Source organism: Mustela lutreola, chromosome 15 (assembly GCF_030435805.1).
Source record: "Mustela lutreola isolate mMusLut2 chromosome 15, mMusLut2.pri, whole genome shotgun sequence".
Taxonomy (NCBI): domain Eukaryota; kingdom Metazoa; phylum Chordata; class Mammalia; order Carnivora; family Mustelidae; genus Mustela; species Mustela lutreola.
Window position 1 is genome coordinate 57,375,978 of NC_081304.1, and position 16,192 is coordinate 57,392,169.

A 16,192-nucleotide genomic window follows, 5' to 3' on the forward strand; every position below is an offset into this window, starting at 1 on the left:
ATTCCTCCATCAATTATTACTCCACAATCACTATGTGCCGGGCACCGTACTAGATATTTTTGAGATTTTGTTGGCATTATTTTTTTTTTTAAAGATTTTATTTATTTATTTGACAGAGAGAGATCACAAGTAGGCAGAGAGGCAGGCAGAGAGAGAGGAGGAAGCGGGCTCCCTGCTGAGCAGAGAGCCCGATGCGGGACTCGATCCCAGGACCCTGAGATCATGACCTGAGCCGAAGGCAGCGGCTTAACCCACTGAGCCACCCAGGTGCCCTTTTGTTGGCATTATTAATGATGTTTAAAATTAATAATTAAAAACAGGTCTCCCGACCTATTATTTAAACATAGAAATGCCCTTGATTTTTTAAATTTACAGTTGATTACTGACTTCTTATCCTGTTTCTAGTAATCTGTCAGTGCCTTCACTTAATTTTCCCAAACAGACGAATCCATTTGGAAATATTGAATTTCCTCTCCTTCCTTCCAGCCCCTGTGTATTTCTTTAACTTATCTTATTGCATTGGTTGGAACTTCTAGACCAAAGCTGAATAATGTTGTTAAGGTAGTACCGTTCCATTCTTAGTTTTTATTGTTTCTGTTTTTTTTTTTTTTAATATATTTTTAAAAGATTTTATTTATTTCTTTAACAGAGAAAGGAGAGAGAGAGAGAGAGATCACAAGCAGGCAGAGAGGCAGGCAGAGAGAGGGAGGGAGAAGCAGACTCTCTGCTGAGCAGAAAGCCCTATGCGGGGCTTTATCCTAGGACACCCTGGGATAATGACCTGAGTTGAAGGCAGAGGCTTTAGTCCACTGAGCCACCCCAGTGCCCCTCTGTTTTGGTTTTAGTTACCCCCCCCCCCATATTGTATTAATCACCAACACTGTCAGCTTTATTATTAGATTTTCTACCATCAAACTGTTCTGCAATTACTAGGATAAATTCTTCTTGGTAGTGATATACTATCATTTTAACATCATTCTGAATTTGCTTTGCTAATCTTTTTAAAAGACTTTTATATTTTATAATCCTTATGGGAGATTGGCATGTGGTTTCTTTTTTTCTCAAGATCTCTGTCAGTGCCTGTTGCCAGGGTTGTGTTAGCTTAAAATATAAATTAGACTTTCTGTCTTTTTCTGTGCTTTGGGAAGTTTCTGTTAAATGATGATGATAGAAAACTTTTCCCGATTATTAAAGTAATCATTTTCTTATAAAAAATTTTTAAAATCCCACTACTTAGGGGTAATGGCCCATGGCATTTTAAGTATTTAGTTCCTGGATTGATTTTTTTCTCAATACGGATGACATTTCATTTTATGACTTGATTTTTTTTCTTTGAATAGATTATCATGGCTCTCTTTCTGTGGTAACATATTGAGATTTCAATCGTATTTTTTTTTAAAGATTTTATTTATTTATTTGACACAGAGAGAGATCACAAGTAGGCAGAGAGGCAGGCAGAGAGAGAGAGGAGGAAGCAGGCTCTCCGCTGAGCAGAGAGCCCAATGCGGGGCTCAATCTCAAGACCCTGAGATCATGACCTGAGCTGAAGGCAGAGGCTTTAACCCACTGAGCTACCCAGGCGCCCCCAATCATATTTTTTTAATGGCTACATTCTTTTTCGTCTTTTGAATGATTTTGAGCTTTAGTTTTGTAGACTTTTCTTAGTTTGGATGTGTGTTTGTGTGGCGGGGGTGTGTTTTGCTTTTTTTGTTTGTTTGTTTTGCTCTTTATTTCTTGAATGAGGGGAGATCTGCTTTCCTCGGTATTTCCTCATAAACACTGTAGGTGGTTTTCCATGGTTCCAAGAGGTATTAGAATAGTTAAGATTAAACTTTTCTTGGCTGCCCGATACTTTTGAGGGCTGCTTGATGTGTGTAGCCCTCAGCCAGCCTCTGTGTCCTGCTATTTTCCTCCTTAGTGTGACCCTGCCAATCTTGGGAGGGAGGCCCCTTCCCTTCCACTGCAGGTTTGTAATTGCTACTCCAAACAAGGTAGCAAATGAAACCTGTGATCGTGTCTTTTGAAAACATTATCTCTGATTTCACCCATGGCTGACTGGATTTAATTTACATGGGCAGTTTTATGTTTCATATTTCTCAGTTCCCGAGAGCCTCTCTCCCCACCCCCCTCCATCCTTCAGGGCAGCACTCAGGGTCACAAACCAAAATTTCCTCGGGGTCTGTAGAATGATCGGGAAGATTCACACACTCTCAGAAAAACAGTCACGTGTGGTTAACGTTGTATAAGGACAACACACCGCTGTAAAACTTTTACATGGGTTTGAAATACACTAGTGCGTTTAAACAAGACTGGCTGCGGTGGCAGTGGAACTCGATGGCTTGTCATTTGAAGCAAGGTCGGGGGAACTGGGGGGTTTTCGCTGGTGAATGCAGACTAGGGAACCCAGGTTCCTGCATGGCTCCAAGGTAGACAAATGGGATCGGAGGGTAGAGGCTCAGAGGACAGAATTCAGACCGTGAGGGTCAAGTGGCAGTTTCCCTATTCAGGTATGGCCCCATTACTGCCTGGTCACAGTAGAAAATGGATACATTCGGTGGGTGTCTGGACCAAAATTCAGATGCCTTACTGCCCTGCGGGTGTCCTTGGGAGGTCAGACATCTCTGCCTGCTCGCCCTTGAAGGAATGACAGTGTGTTTACTGGATATTTGTAGTAAATCCCACAGGTCTGGACCAGCATACTGAGGATGTGTTCTTTTCTTTCCAGCTTACTGTGACCATCAGAACTTTGTTGCAGAATCTGAAGGACAAGATCGCCCTTTTGAAGGACCTGCTGCTAAGAGCTGTGTCAACACATCAGATGTATCCATGTAAACATTTCTACCTCTTTTCTAGAGTGGGAGGAAACGCAGTCTTATTTTAAGAAAGGAAGGAATCTGGGCCACCCAGATTTTTTCCACAGCTTGAGGAAGACCTGGGTTTCCAAAATATTGCCGATCTTCTCGATTTCTATTTTAAGGATCTGTTACGTGGTTCACAGGCAATATGCTGGCAAAGCAAGATACGCTGAAGGCGTTCACTTATTTGGGTGTGACTTGGGTGTAACCTCTATGCTCTAGGAAGCCAGTGCTTTCTGCCGGGGCTGTGTTTGCACCAAGCCCCACGCTGCCCCCTGTCTAGACAGCCCTGGAGATGGTGAGCCTCTGTGTCAACAGGGGAGGGCACCTTCTACCATAACCTCAGCTGTGGCGATGCTGGAGTGGCCAGAGTTATGACTGGTCCGTTTTCTTTTCCAAGAGGCCAGTAGCAGTAGAAATCGTACATCTTTGGGGATTTTCCCCTGTTTATGTAGGTTATTGAGATGGGACTCGTTCACCTTCTTACTCTTCGAGAAGCACAGACGCTTGCCCCTGGTTTGGGAGTTTGGGGGCCGGGGAGGGGCGGGCAGAGAGTCCTGGCCTGAAGCAAGTTGTGCCCCATTTCAACCTCCCACCAACACTGTCAAGTGTTGAAACTTTTTTTTTTTTTAAGAAGTTCATAATCCGATCAGTTGAGGAAAACACCTGTGACCCGTTACCTAAACTAGTCCTTTGCACCTGAGTTTATCTCGGTTTGAAAACTGGCCGCACAGTGCTCCTCTCTTAACCTCTCATCGTTTCCTCAAATTACCAGTTCATGCCAAAAAGCCAGATTTGAGTATCTAAAGAAATGGTTATTACTGCTTTTCAGTGGGAGAGTGTAGGAATCTAGCTTTTTGGCAAAATAATAGAAAATGTTTGAACCATTATTTTCCCCAAGCGTCACCCCTTTATGCTACCAGGGAGCATATGCTGGAGGGAGGTTTGTTTAGATTAATTGCGTGAGTAGATACTCAGTTGTAGATACTCAGTTACTAACACACTAAGGTTTCAGGTAAAAGTTTAATTTCAGTAAACAGTGGGGGGCTTATTTTTAAGACATCTGGAATATTCTAATACATTTAGTTTGTGACTTTAACCTCTATCTGGTATTATTTATTCCTGTATATCTATCACATATATATGTATACACACACACACATATTTTAAGATTTTATTTATTTGGGAGAGTGAGAGCAAGCATGTGCATGTGTGCGGGGAGAGCTGCAGAGGGCGAGGGAGAAGCAGACTCCCCACTGAGCAGGGAGCCCACCAAGGTGGCGGGAGCCCACCAAGGTGGCGGGATCCCAGAACTCTAAGATCATGATCTGAGCTGAAGGCAGATTCTTAACTGACCGAGCCACCCAGGCACCCCCTACACATCTATTATCAAACGGTTTTTATTTTATCAAAATCAACAAGTCCCAATATGTCGACTTCAGATGGTTTGCAGTCGGCCTGGCTAGTGTCCACAAGTGATGTCCAGCTACGTGCGCTCATTTTCTTGTTAACCTAAAGCACCTATGTTAAATAGTCCTTTCATGATTTAATATTAGCAACTGTGTATTTGCTATCCATCAAGGTTACTGATTATTATGCCCCTTATGATATTTATGTGCTAAACTACAGGACAAAAAAGAAACAAATGAAGCACTCTAACCATTTTATATTAGTAACTTCTGCTCATTATTAGTTAAGGAGGAGCATGTGGCTGTAATAATTGCCTTGACTTTGTTCCGAGTGCTTTCAACCTGACCATCTTTTGAAATCTCATAGACTTTGGTTTTGTGGTCATCTCAGAATTTGCTGAACGAAGCATGAAAAATATATAAAAATGTTTTAAAATATAGAACAGAGTTATTAAACACATTATGAAAATATTTAAGGACATGACTGTGGATAATTTAGAATGTTGTAGGATAAAGCAGAAACTCAGCTGGACTGTAACAGCATTCTTTGAAATATTAAGGATTTTTTTCAAATAGTTGGATCTCTTGCTGGAAATGCAACCCGTACTAAAGATGGAATTCCTGTCTCCTACCCCAAGGGGGCGCTCAGGTCTTCTGCGTTTTCAGGGAGACCATTTCTTTTGATGGAAAGGAGGTAGTTTCTGCATTATGAAGGCCTCTTTTTAATTCCCTTTCTGTTCCCCACATCTTCCCTTCCCTTGCCTTTCATCTTCCCAGCTATTTCCAGATTTAAGCCATATGGGATAGCTACTTCTGTGGGTGGTTCGTTATTTTCTTTACCAAAAAGGTACAGAGCCCAGGTCAACCTTTGCATACCAGCTCACGGGTAGAGCTGGAAAACAAATCCCACATCGCAGCAGAGGAAAGTTTTACACGGGGAGAGGAATCTGAGGACTGAAGGAACTTGCCCCAGACCCCACAGCTGGGAAATGGAAGAGTGCGGACGCAGAGTCAGGGCTGTCTGGCCCCAAAGCCAGTTGTTTAAAAACCGAATTCTACTTTAGTAGAAATAATACAGTCATCTGTCACCTGGAACGTCTTCCACTAGAATTCCCTAATAATGGGCATGTTGCTCTGATGCCAAGACAAATCCTGTTTATAATGCAAATCCTTGAGACCCTTCTTAATCATCAGAAAGCTTAAACACTGTTCACTGTGGTTTATTAGGTATACTTTATGATGTTGTAATTCTTAGAAAAATTTTTGTCTGTAAATCGCCAACAGAGTGACTGTTTAATCCTTTTTTTTTTTTGGAGGCCTAATTAATGTTGGGTGACTTTTTTAATGGGAATATTTGAATACCACATGTCCTTACTGTGTCGGGTAGTTGAGGGTTTATGGCACTTCACCTAGTAAATTTATGCATTTGTGCAGTTTTCCAAAGAACACTACGGTTTGCCAGAAAGATAAGTCCTCAGAAAATGCCTTCCAAACAATTAAACTCACGGAGTGAAGGCATAAGATGTTACTGCTTTTTCTTGGAAAAAGTATTTTCTCCTGGCAAGAATAAATGTGGAGTGAAATTGAAAGTCGCGTGCTTTTGAATTGGTTAGTTTGCAATTCATAAACCAAAGTCCTGCAGCCAGAGAATTTAAAATTACTGAATACCATTAATTTCTATTCACCGTGTTTCTTGGAGACAGGAATTGTTCATTACCCCGCTGGTTGAGAAAAGTCCTGGGCCACAGGAGGGCCGCCTGTGAAATGTCAGGTAGAAGTGAAATTATTCTTAGAATTGGCCTAATGTGCAGCTTGTCTTTTTGTTGGGTTCTCAAAGGCAGCACCTTTATAAGTTGAAGGAGAATTTTAAAAAAAAAAAAGTCTCTTTACAGAGGGGCTCAGTATAAAAAGGTATTTTGGGTCTTGGGAAAAGTCCTATAGAAATGATTTTTTAAAAACTATAAATAACTTTTCTCCCCTTTGTCTTTTTGGTGGGGAGAGAGACAGACAGGTGGGTGGATAGGTGTAGCCATCACTGTAACTGCATGAAGGCAGGTGCTGGGGGCTAACCAGGAAGCTGCTGGGGAGAGCCCCTGGGGCTCCAGGGGACGTCAGGTGGTTCCCAAACACTGTATTTGTACTTGATGTTTTTCACTGGTGCCTGGAATGGTGAGGAAAGTGAGGACAGGACGGTGTTGAGGTCAGTAGGGATTTTCTGATTTGTAGTCTCGTGACCTTTGCAGTTTTCCACATTAAGGTCTCCTTGCTTTGTTCCCTGGGTAGTAAAGGTGGATGGCAGTTTTGTCTGTTGTGGTTGTTTCAGATACCTGGCAAAATGCATGTACGTAACTTTTATGAAGTCTGCCATCACCCGCCCCCCCAATTTGTCTGGAAGTATTTCTGCTGCAGTCTAGCGGCAACGGCCCGGCTTTGGAACCAGACAGAGCTGAGATTGAATGAGCTCTGGTACTTCCTCAAGGCCAAAGAGCAACTTCACCTTTCTAGACTTTCGTGTCTGTCTAGAGGAGGACTAAATACGCATACATTGCCAGGTTGTTCAAAAAGCTGCCGGGGGCGCCTGGGTGGCTCAGTGGGTTAAAGCCTCTGCCCCTTGGTTCAGGTCATGATCTCAGGGTCCTAGGATCGAGGCCCTGCATTGGGCTCTCTGCTCAGCAGGGAGCCTGTTTCTTCCTTCTCTCTGCCTGTCTCTCTGTCTACTTGTGATCTCTGTCTGTCAAATAAATAAATCTTCAAAAAAAAGAAAAGAAAAAAGAAAAAGCTGCAGGGAATCAATTTAGAGCACCTCATGGGACCAGCCCCTCCTACTGGGGGGGGGGGTGTTGCATACAAGGTAGCTTTCAACATTTACTAACCGTGTGACCTCAGACAAGTTACTTAACCTCTTTGTACCTTGGGTTTTGTGTGTGTGTGGTTTTTTCATCTGGATATAGGAGTAGTAAAAGTACCCCTGGCTTATAGGATTGTCGGCAGGATTCAGTGATGTGCAGGGCGGGTGCTCGGTGTGTAGTCAGCCCCCCTTGAGGATTACCTGCTATTTACTGTTTTGATCCCTGCTACTGTGGGAACTGACAGGTAGTCCTTACAGGGTTCATCATCATGTAAAGAAGTTATATCAAAGCACAAAAAATGACAGTATTGAAATAGTGCTTGCAAGATGTGGTCAGTGCTTTGAGGGAGGTAAGGACCTAGTCTGGTACATGAAAAATATTCAGTGCAGTTTGTTAACTTAAAAAAAGGATGCAATGCACGTGAGCTGGAGAAGTCTGGCCTCTAGGACCTTAAACTGTCCTCTTGCAACTCTTCTGTTAAGGCACCAAAAAATAAGTGTGTCTGAAAACTTCTTCCTTCTCCAGAGTGATGAATTCACAAGCACGACTTGCCAAAATTCTTTTTTTTTTTTTTTTTAAAGATTTTGTTTATTCATTTGAGAGAGAGAGGGAGCACAAGCAGGGGTGAGGCAGAGGGAGAGGGAAAAGCAGGCTCCCTGCTGAGCTGGGGGCCCCACCTGGGACTCGATCCCAGGACCTGGAGATCAGGACCTGAGCCGAAGGTGATGCTTAACCATCTGAGCCACCCAGGTGTCCCAGACTTGTCAAAATCCTTAAGCCTTTCTACTAAATAGAAAATCTAGAAGCTGGAGTGGGGTGGGGCATCCTGAAGGACCAGCAGCATTTTGGTTCCCCTTCCTCTTAGGATCCAAGTGCTGATGGAGTACAGCAGGGAAACTTTGCTAATGTGCCTTGGTAGCAAGTACTAGTAGTATGAAGTCTGCATCCCATCTCGTACAACCTTACCTACATCCCCATCACTTGTCTTTATGTGTAAGACCAGCCTAGCCGATGACGAAGTACTATGGTTTTGTCTGTCTTCCGACCTTTCTCCTTGGTTATTCTTCCAGTTGGTGGAGGAGGCAGTCCCAGCACTGGCCGCTGACTGTGTGCCCTATTTTCTGCTTGGACCTCTTGTTAACCACACCCCCACGTAATAAGTGCGCCATGCAGAGGGGCTATTAATTTATGATTTCTCCTTTTGCCCTCTTCCCTCCATCTCCTTATGCTGTGTCCTCTCAGTAGATTAAAATACAAATTAAAAAAGGAGGAGGGCATTCCTAATTGCTTAAACGTCCGGGCTTCCCAGGTTAGCAGGGAGTCTCTGGGGAGGTTCTGAATTAGTATTACTCGTCTTGTTACTGACTTTAGCAGGATGCTGAGCAGTGGCAAAGTTAAGTGGGCAGTCCTGGGAGCCCCAGGGTGGAGAAGCCCACAGAAGGTTTGGTGGTCAAGGTCAGCCCAATGTGGTAGACAAACCCTGACCTAAAGCAGAATGAATTGGGCTCTTGCCCAGCATTGTCACTAACCACACTGGGACAAGCTAGTAGTCGGGAGAACCAGAAGAACCCCAGCCAGCTTAGGGGAATGCTAAGGTCTCTTGTAGCCATAACCATCTGTGATTCTGTTCTTTAGCTGCTAACCTACAAAACACGATCACCACGCTTTACCGCTCTTGAAATTGATGTGACTTAAAGTTCATGCTTAACAAGCTTGATACTATAACAGGTGTCTGCTATATTTTAAAACCTTTCTTTCCTGTTTTTATTATAAAAGCACCTTCTAATTTTATTAACTAGCATTATGATTGGCACACAATACAACACGATACTTCATGAACAGGATACTCCCTAACACCCTGAATCCCCAGTTCTTCCTCTTTGGAAGCAGTTGTTATGTATCCTTCCAGAAATTTCCCGAGTAAATAGACAAATATGTGTGTCCTGCTGAGTATTTTTTAAATGCAGGGGAAGACACCATCCACTCTTTAACTTTTTGCTGCTGCTTTTTCTTTTGTTTTGTGTTAACACTGTGTTTTAGAGATGTTTCCATATCAGCTAATACATGTAAGTACTTAGTAAGCCCTTGGCAATGTTAATTACTATCTTTCAGTCCATAAAGAGCGTTGCTACTCTTTTCTTCTAGGCTACAAAACCTTCCACTGTGGGGTTGTGCTAATTCCTTATTAGTGGACGGCAGGACATTTCTGCTCTTTGGCTGTTATAAACAATGCTGCCGTGAACATCTCTGCTCTGAAGTCTTGGTGTAGACGTGTGACTGTATCTGCAGAAGGTCCTGTTGAAGGAATGTATCTTCTGAATGCTATGACATTGAGAAGGCAGTCTGGCCATTGGCTGAGCTGGTTTACATTCTCACCAGGAGTATCAGTGGGTGCTCCCTCTGCCCTTTCCAGAACTTCCTGGTCACGCTTCCTAACTGATGGGTGAAAATGATACTGTGTTTCCATTTGCATTTCTTGGACTAACGTAAAATTGAATACTTTTGTTATTATTACGGTTTCTTCTGTGCTCCGTTTCACCTTTGCCTTTCTTTTCATTTGTCACTGATAAATTTATTTTGCAGATATTTACAAATTTATCATTTGCAGATATTTACAATTTTTATGTAGTCAGATTTGTCTTTTCCTTCATGGCCTCTACGTTTTCAGTCTCGACGAGTAAGATTTCTCCTACTCCAAGATTATCAAAAAGTTCCCCTTCTGTTTTCTCTAATGATACTTTTATAATTTTTTAAAAAATCTTTAAATCCTGAGCCAGTGTACTCTGACTTTGATTTTAAGAATGGATGGGGGTTCAGCTTTTGTTGCCAGAGCAGGCCGAGCATAGGGCACAGGACAAAGCGAATTAGTACTGTGATGTAATTAATAGTTTCTGCAAATTAAAATTCCCATTTTGTCCCATATAATTCATGCCATAGCTTCTGAAAGCTTGTCCCCTCCTTCTCCCTCCCCACTGAAGAACTTCTCTTGCCTTCTGCTCTGTCGACAGTCTGTCCCTAAAGGAAACATCAACACTTTTTCCTGATGTTGGCATTGATCAAAAGGCAGATGTTTGGCCTTTTATTTTTTTTATGATTTTTAAATTTACTTTAGAGAAAGAGAGCATGAACAGGGGGAGGGGCTGTGGGAGAGGGAAAGAGAATCTCAAGCAGGCTCCCCACTCAGCGTGGATCCCAAAGCGGGGCTCAGTCTCATGACCCTGAGATCATGACCTGAGCCAAGTCCGATGCCCAGCCCACTGTTTCTTTTTTTTTTTTTTTTTAAAGATTTTATTTAATTATTTCTCAGAGAGAGAGAGGGAGAGAGAGCACAGGCAGGCAGAGTGGCAGAGGGAGAAGCAGGCTCCCTGCGGAGCAAGGAGCCCGATGTGGGACTTGATCCCAGGACTCTGGGATCATGACCTGAGCCGAAGGCAGCTGCTTAACCAACTGAGCCACCCAGGCATCCCCAGCCTGCTGTTTCTTAGTTGCAGTTGCTACCTTACAGTTTCCCAGATGGCGTAGTTGGGGGCATAGTGACATATGGGCAAGAATGAAATGGAAGAGCAATGGTAGCAATTTTCCGTGGGGGTAGTGTGGCATTCTGGAATATTCAGAGAATTCATTCATTTATTTATTGACTTATTTTAATCATCTGAAACCACTGATACTGCGTAGCTGCATTGGTTTAGGGATTCCTGGTTTGACTAACTACTCTCTGTTACCAGGGACCTTTTTTCTGGATTTTTAAAGATTATTATGCTTTTACCAGCAAGCCAGCTCTTTCTGTTCAAAATTAGCAGCAGAAATTGCAGTTTCCCTGGGCCGTGGTCCCACGCCTCCTGCGGGAAAGGGCGATGCTACTGCTTGATTTGGCCAATTTCTTGGAAATATTTTGGGCCTCCATGCAGCGTTTGCCATCTTCCTCTTAAATAGAAAAACGTCTCTGAATGTAAAGCAGCAGGCTCACTCACTCTTACTGTTACCAGCACTAGGTAATTGTGGCCGGGGTGACGCTGGATTACCGGGCTTCAGGGCCAGTAAAACAAAAGCCATCTAATAACAAACTCAAAGCCAGAAAAAATCATTGCCGAGATGGCTTATTTCTGTACTTACTTTTTATGTCTGGTGTTGGATACGCCCTTTCAGAAGGATCGGTTAGCTTTCTCCCGTTGTTGTTCTTACGGCGGATATGTTCTCCCTGAACATTTTTTTTTTTTTTTAAAGATTTTATTTATTTATTTGACAGAGAGAGATCACAAGTAGGCAGAGAGGCAGACAGAGAGAGGGGGGGAAAGCAGGCTCCCTGCCAAGCAGAGAGCCCGATGCGGGGCTCGATCCCAGGACCCCGGGACCATGACCCGAGCCGAAGGCAGAGGCTTTAACCCACTGAGCCACCCAGGCGCCCCCTCCCTGAACATTTTATTTTGTTTTTAAACACACACACACACACACACACAGACACACTCTCACTCAGCCTAAAAGGACTCGCTTAGCCTCCTTCAAGAAAGGTAGTGCAGAAAACTATGGATTTAGCCTCAGTTTATTTTTTTAGCCATAACTCATGAGTTGTGCTGGAAAAGGTGTTAGAGGTTATCTGTTTTCTGGCATTGCATGTAAAGACATGGAGATCCAAACACGGAACTCAAGATCAGACAGAGTGGTCAAAGCGAGACTGTAAGCTTTGGACTCCTGGTTTAATGCGCTTGCTAGAATAACACACTGACATCCGATTCTTTCTTTGTAATTGTCTTTAGAGGTAAGTACCATGCCTTGTGTTTAAATAATGAACGGACGGGAACTCCTTTTAGAGCGAATCTGTCGCATAGAGTAGCACGTTACAAAAGCTATTTGAGGTGTGTTCATAGGCATTAACACAGAAGAAAGGCGCTATAGAGAACCTCTTTCCTTCCTTACAGAGTACCTTAGGGTACTAGGGTCTAGGAAATCACCTTTGAACATTGCCTCCTATAACCCAAAACCCGAGGAATTCCTGAGTGCGATGGCTCTGCCGACAGGAATAATCATTTCAGTGTAAGTCTCTGGGAGGAAGATAATTTCTACCTGCTGTATTTCTGGGGGTGGGGGTGGGGGTGGGGGAAAGGTTCTGTTTCAGAACCCTGCTTCGGTTCTGTCAAGGCCCTTTACTTGGAAGATCTGCGATGTTGAAGGTCAGAGCAGGATGAGAAGAACAGTTCAGGTCTCTTCTGGCCACAATTGCTTAGGGTCTGTAATGGTCACAGCCGACCGGGAGAGCTCCCTTAATACCAGAACAGGGAAACTGAGGTAATCCACCCACCATTGGACCTTAACGAGACGCCTGCAGAACACAGCTTGAAGGAGACCGAAGACAGAACCTGCTGGATGAACTTGTAACTCGAGAGAGACTACTTGTGGCATCCTTTAAGAACGAGGGTGCAGAACCAGATCTCATCAGGTAGGACGCCTTCATTTACAGGAACTACGTGGTGGGTGAAGATGTATTTGCAGAGATTAGAGATTGGCGTGCTGAACGGCTTAATTCAATGAGTAAAATACACTCCGCTCTGTTAGAGTGTTTGACTCCCACTTTCTTTCAGTTTAGTGTTCTTTAATGTTCTAGATGTAGTACATCGGGGTGTTCAGCCAAATTCCATTCCGAGGGAAGACTGGGGAGAGTACGGATGTCAGCAAATGTCCTTTGCATTTTTTGCTTGCTTTGTCCTATGGGAGCTATCTTTTAAACTCCTGAAGGCATGAACTCATCTGTGGGGGAAGAGAGGTGTTTCTTTTGTTTCCTTCCCCCCCCCCCCCCACTGGCACCTTGGAAAGCTGTGTCCTAGGGAGACTTGTCGCCTGTGGCTCATGAAGGTATGGGAGTGGAGCAGGTTTATTCCTGCCTGTTCTGTGCCTGGAAGTGATTTACTCGCCAACACAGTTGATGGCCGTCCTGTGCCCAGCTCTGTTGGAAGACCCAGAAAGGCCATCCAGCTTTCCAGGGTTGGGGTTCATGATCCCTTATGGTTACGTCTTTAGAACTGCCCCCCGCACCCCACTTCCAAGCTCCTTGGAAAGCATCACAGCAGGAAATGAACTTTGAGTAGAAACAAACTTCTCTACCTCTTCCCCTCTAGGGATGAGGCTTTCATTCTGGAGAGGAGCTTGCTTCTGTGGAGTTCCTGATCAGAAATAATACGGCTTCCTGAGGGCAGTGGGTTTTGTTTTGTTTTGTTTTTTAACCTTCGGCCACATGTTACTAGGTCCCGCCTCAGACAATTAAAGTGGGGGTGTGGGTGGGGGAAGGAGAGTCCAAGGTGAGGCCCACAGGCAGCCAGGTTTGCAGACCATGGCCCTGTGGCAAGCTGAGGAGGGAAACAGTTTCCTGTCAGCCTCAGACCTCTGGTGATCCAGGGTTTTTAGAAAGAACTTACGAAAGATACGGGAAGTTCAGTGAAATCTTAAGTCATTGCAGTGGAGAGATGAAGCCCAGGAGTCCGGGAGGGAGGGATCGTGTCCTGGGCAGGGTTTGTGAGAAGCCTCGGGTGAGCGGGGTGTTTCTCTGGCGGCGAGCAGTGGGTGAAATGAACACACGAGCCAGGGGATCCACGGGCAAAGTCAATGCCATCTGTCAAGAAGGGCCTTCACCCTGAAGGGAGTGGTCTTTGCAGTCCAGAAAGAGAACTGAGGTGTACTCAGGAGGAAGGGTCAAGTGCAGAGGGGATCCACGGGCAGAGTCCATGCCATCTGTCAAGAAGGGCCTTCACCCTGAAGGGAGTGGTCTTTGCAGTCCAGAAAGAGAACTGAGGTGTACTCAGGAGGAGAGGTCAAGTGCCGAGGCTATGAGGGGCATCTCCACACCCTTGCTTTGTGGTCCTGGAGGTAGTGACCATGATGGATGGTGATGGTTACCCTTCGACAAGCATTTGCTATGTGCCAGGCCCTACTCATCGCGTCCCATAAAGATGCCAGGGGGACCGCCTCCTGTGCTAGGTCTTCATGGGTTTTGTGGGTTTTCTAGTCCCCACTTGCTTATCACCTGTCTTCTCTCCTGTGATCGTTTCCACGTCCTTGTTCATGTAAAGTGGTACCTGCGCGCAGGTGTCAGCACCAGCTGGGAGCGTGTTACAAACGCACAGCTCAGGCCCCGCCCCTGACCTTTTGGATCTGCATTTTGGGTTTTGGTTTGTTTTTTTTCTTTTCTTTTAAAGATTTTTTTCATTTGACAGAGCAGAGCAGCAGGCAAAGGGAGAAATAGACTCCGTGCTGAGCAGGGAGCCAGTGCGGGGCTCCATCCCAGACCCTGGGGTCATGACCTGAGCCGAAGGCAGACACTTAACGACTGAGCCATCCAGGTGTCCTGGAGCTGCATTTTCTAAAAATAATTTTATTTGAAGTAGGCTCCATTCCCAGCTTGGGGCTTGAACTCAGGACCTGAAGTTAAGAATCATATGCTCTACCCACTGAGCCAGCCAAGGACTCCCGAAGCTGCATTTTTAAGAAGATCCTCAGTGATTTGAAGGCACCTTCCCATTTAAGAAATACAGCCCCTTATCCTTTGTTCCTAGCGGTGGCACTTCGCATCCGAGTCCGCACCTGCACTTGCTCGGGAGATCTTTAGCACACGCGTCCATTTTAGACTAGAGAAACTGAGGTCTGGAGGGGTTGGGTCGCTGGCACAAGGTTCTAAAACGGTTCAGTCTCAGAGTTCAGGTTTCACCCAGATGTGGGCATCTCCAGATGCAAACTCTTCGCCCTGGAGAAGGGCGGGACCCGGTGTGGGGATTAGCTCAGTGGCTTGCTGGTCTCCCAGGCATCTGGGCTTCAAAATCATTGACCTTGAGGTGCAGATATGGGCGCTGCCTCTCTTTCATTGTCATGGGGACCAGATGAGGTGATCGGTACATGAAGGGCTTTGTGGACTCCAAAACCTTTGCAAACGGAGGATGTTCTTTCTGGCGCATCATGTCACCGTGGGGCCAGGAGAGATCTTGGGCTGCTCCCTGTTCCCCCCACCCCCCATCCAACCCTGGAGGGCTTCTGTCCCATCCCCAGCCTCCCTGGCTGACCAGATTTGTTCCAGCGTGCCTGCCCATTCTGTCGGTCCAGATCTCGTCATGGCATCTTTCCCCGGTGCCCGGCTTGCTACTCATTGTTTTGTTAGCAAATGGTTGTGCGTGGATTCTGGCTTCAAGATCCACGACTGGCACTGACTTAACCTTCTGGAGCTCTGTCATCTGAAGCCTCCTTGGGCCCCAAAGTAAACTGATGGGTGGGAGAATTTTAGGGAAACTGAGGAAAGGTAATGCTAGGTGGCCTGGAAGGTCACTACCAGAAACGTCTGTGCTCACAGTCCTAGAGGCTAGAAGTCCAGATCAAGGAGTATGTGGTTCCTTCTGAGGGTCATGACAGAGAGTCTATTCTAGGCCTCTCTCCTGGGCTCGTAGATGGCCGACTTCACGTGGTTGTTCCTCTCTGTGTGCCCGTGTCCAGATTCCCTCTAAGGCCACCAGTTGTGCTGGATTATGGCCCACTCTGATGCCCTCATTTTTAAGTTACCCCTCGAAAGAACCCATCTCCAAATGTCGTTGTGTCCTGAGCTATGTACTAGGGGCTTGCACTGCAACATCGGAATGTTTGTGGGGACACAGTACAGCCCAGAACTCGGTCCCCAAAGTGCGAGTCCAGTAGACGTTCCCAGAGGATCTGATCAATGAGAGGGTGCCTGCTAGATTAAAGCGGCCTCAAAGATTTGTAGGGAAATCTGCCTGCGGGCCTTGAAAGGGACACCCAGGCGGCCTTGACCCAACTCGGCAGGGAACACAACACCCCTGCAGACGTGCAAGACGCAGGAAATAAGGATCTTGGTGAGCATGTGAATGAAAGGATATCACGTCTGGGCTAGAAGTCATCGTCTGAGGTTGTAAGTCAGAGTTTTCGGTCTGTGATTTCACTCACCTGCCTACGTCAGAGTGTTATTTTTGCCCTTTGTACCCCTAACCCCCACACTTGAGTCCTCCCCTACCCTCTCCAACTTCTCAAACCCTGATCTTTCTCTAGCCTTCTGAGAATCTGAGTTCAGATGGAGACAGGAGCAGTTCGGGTT

At 45.3% G+C, this 16,192-nt stretch overlaps 1 protein-coding gene across 5 annotated transcripts in view; it reads left to right on the forward strand.

The window, feature by feature from the left end:
- Positions 1–16,192, forward strand: part of STX8 (syntaxin 8) — a 244,800-nt gene that overhangs the window by 10,566 nt on the left and 218,042 nt on the right. For all 5 annotated transcript variants that reach the window (XR_009347944.1, XM_059148484.1, XM_059148483.1 and 2 more), the window contains exons 3-4: positions 2,726–2,820; positions 12,437–12,547. Coding sequence is in view for 4 of the 5 variants with exons in the window: in XM_059148484.1 (XP_059004467.1) it covers positions 2,726–2,820; positions 12,437–12,547 (206 nt within the window). In the remaining variant the exon portion in view is untranslated. The remainder of the gene's footprint in view (positions 1–2,725; positions 2,821–12,436; positions 12,548–16,192) is intronic.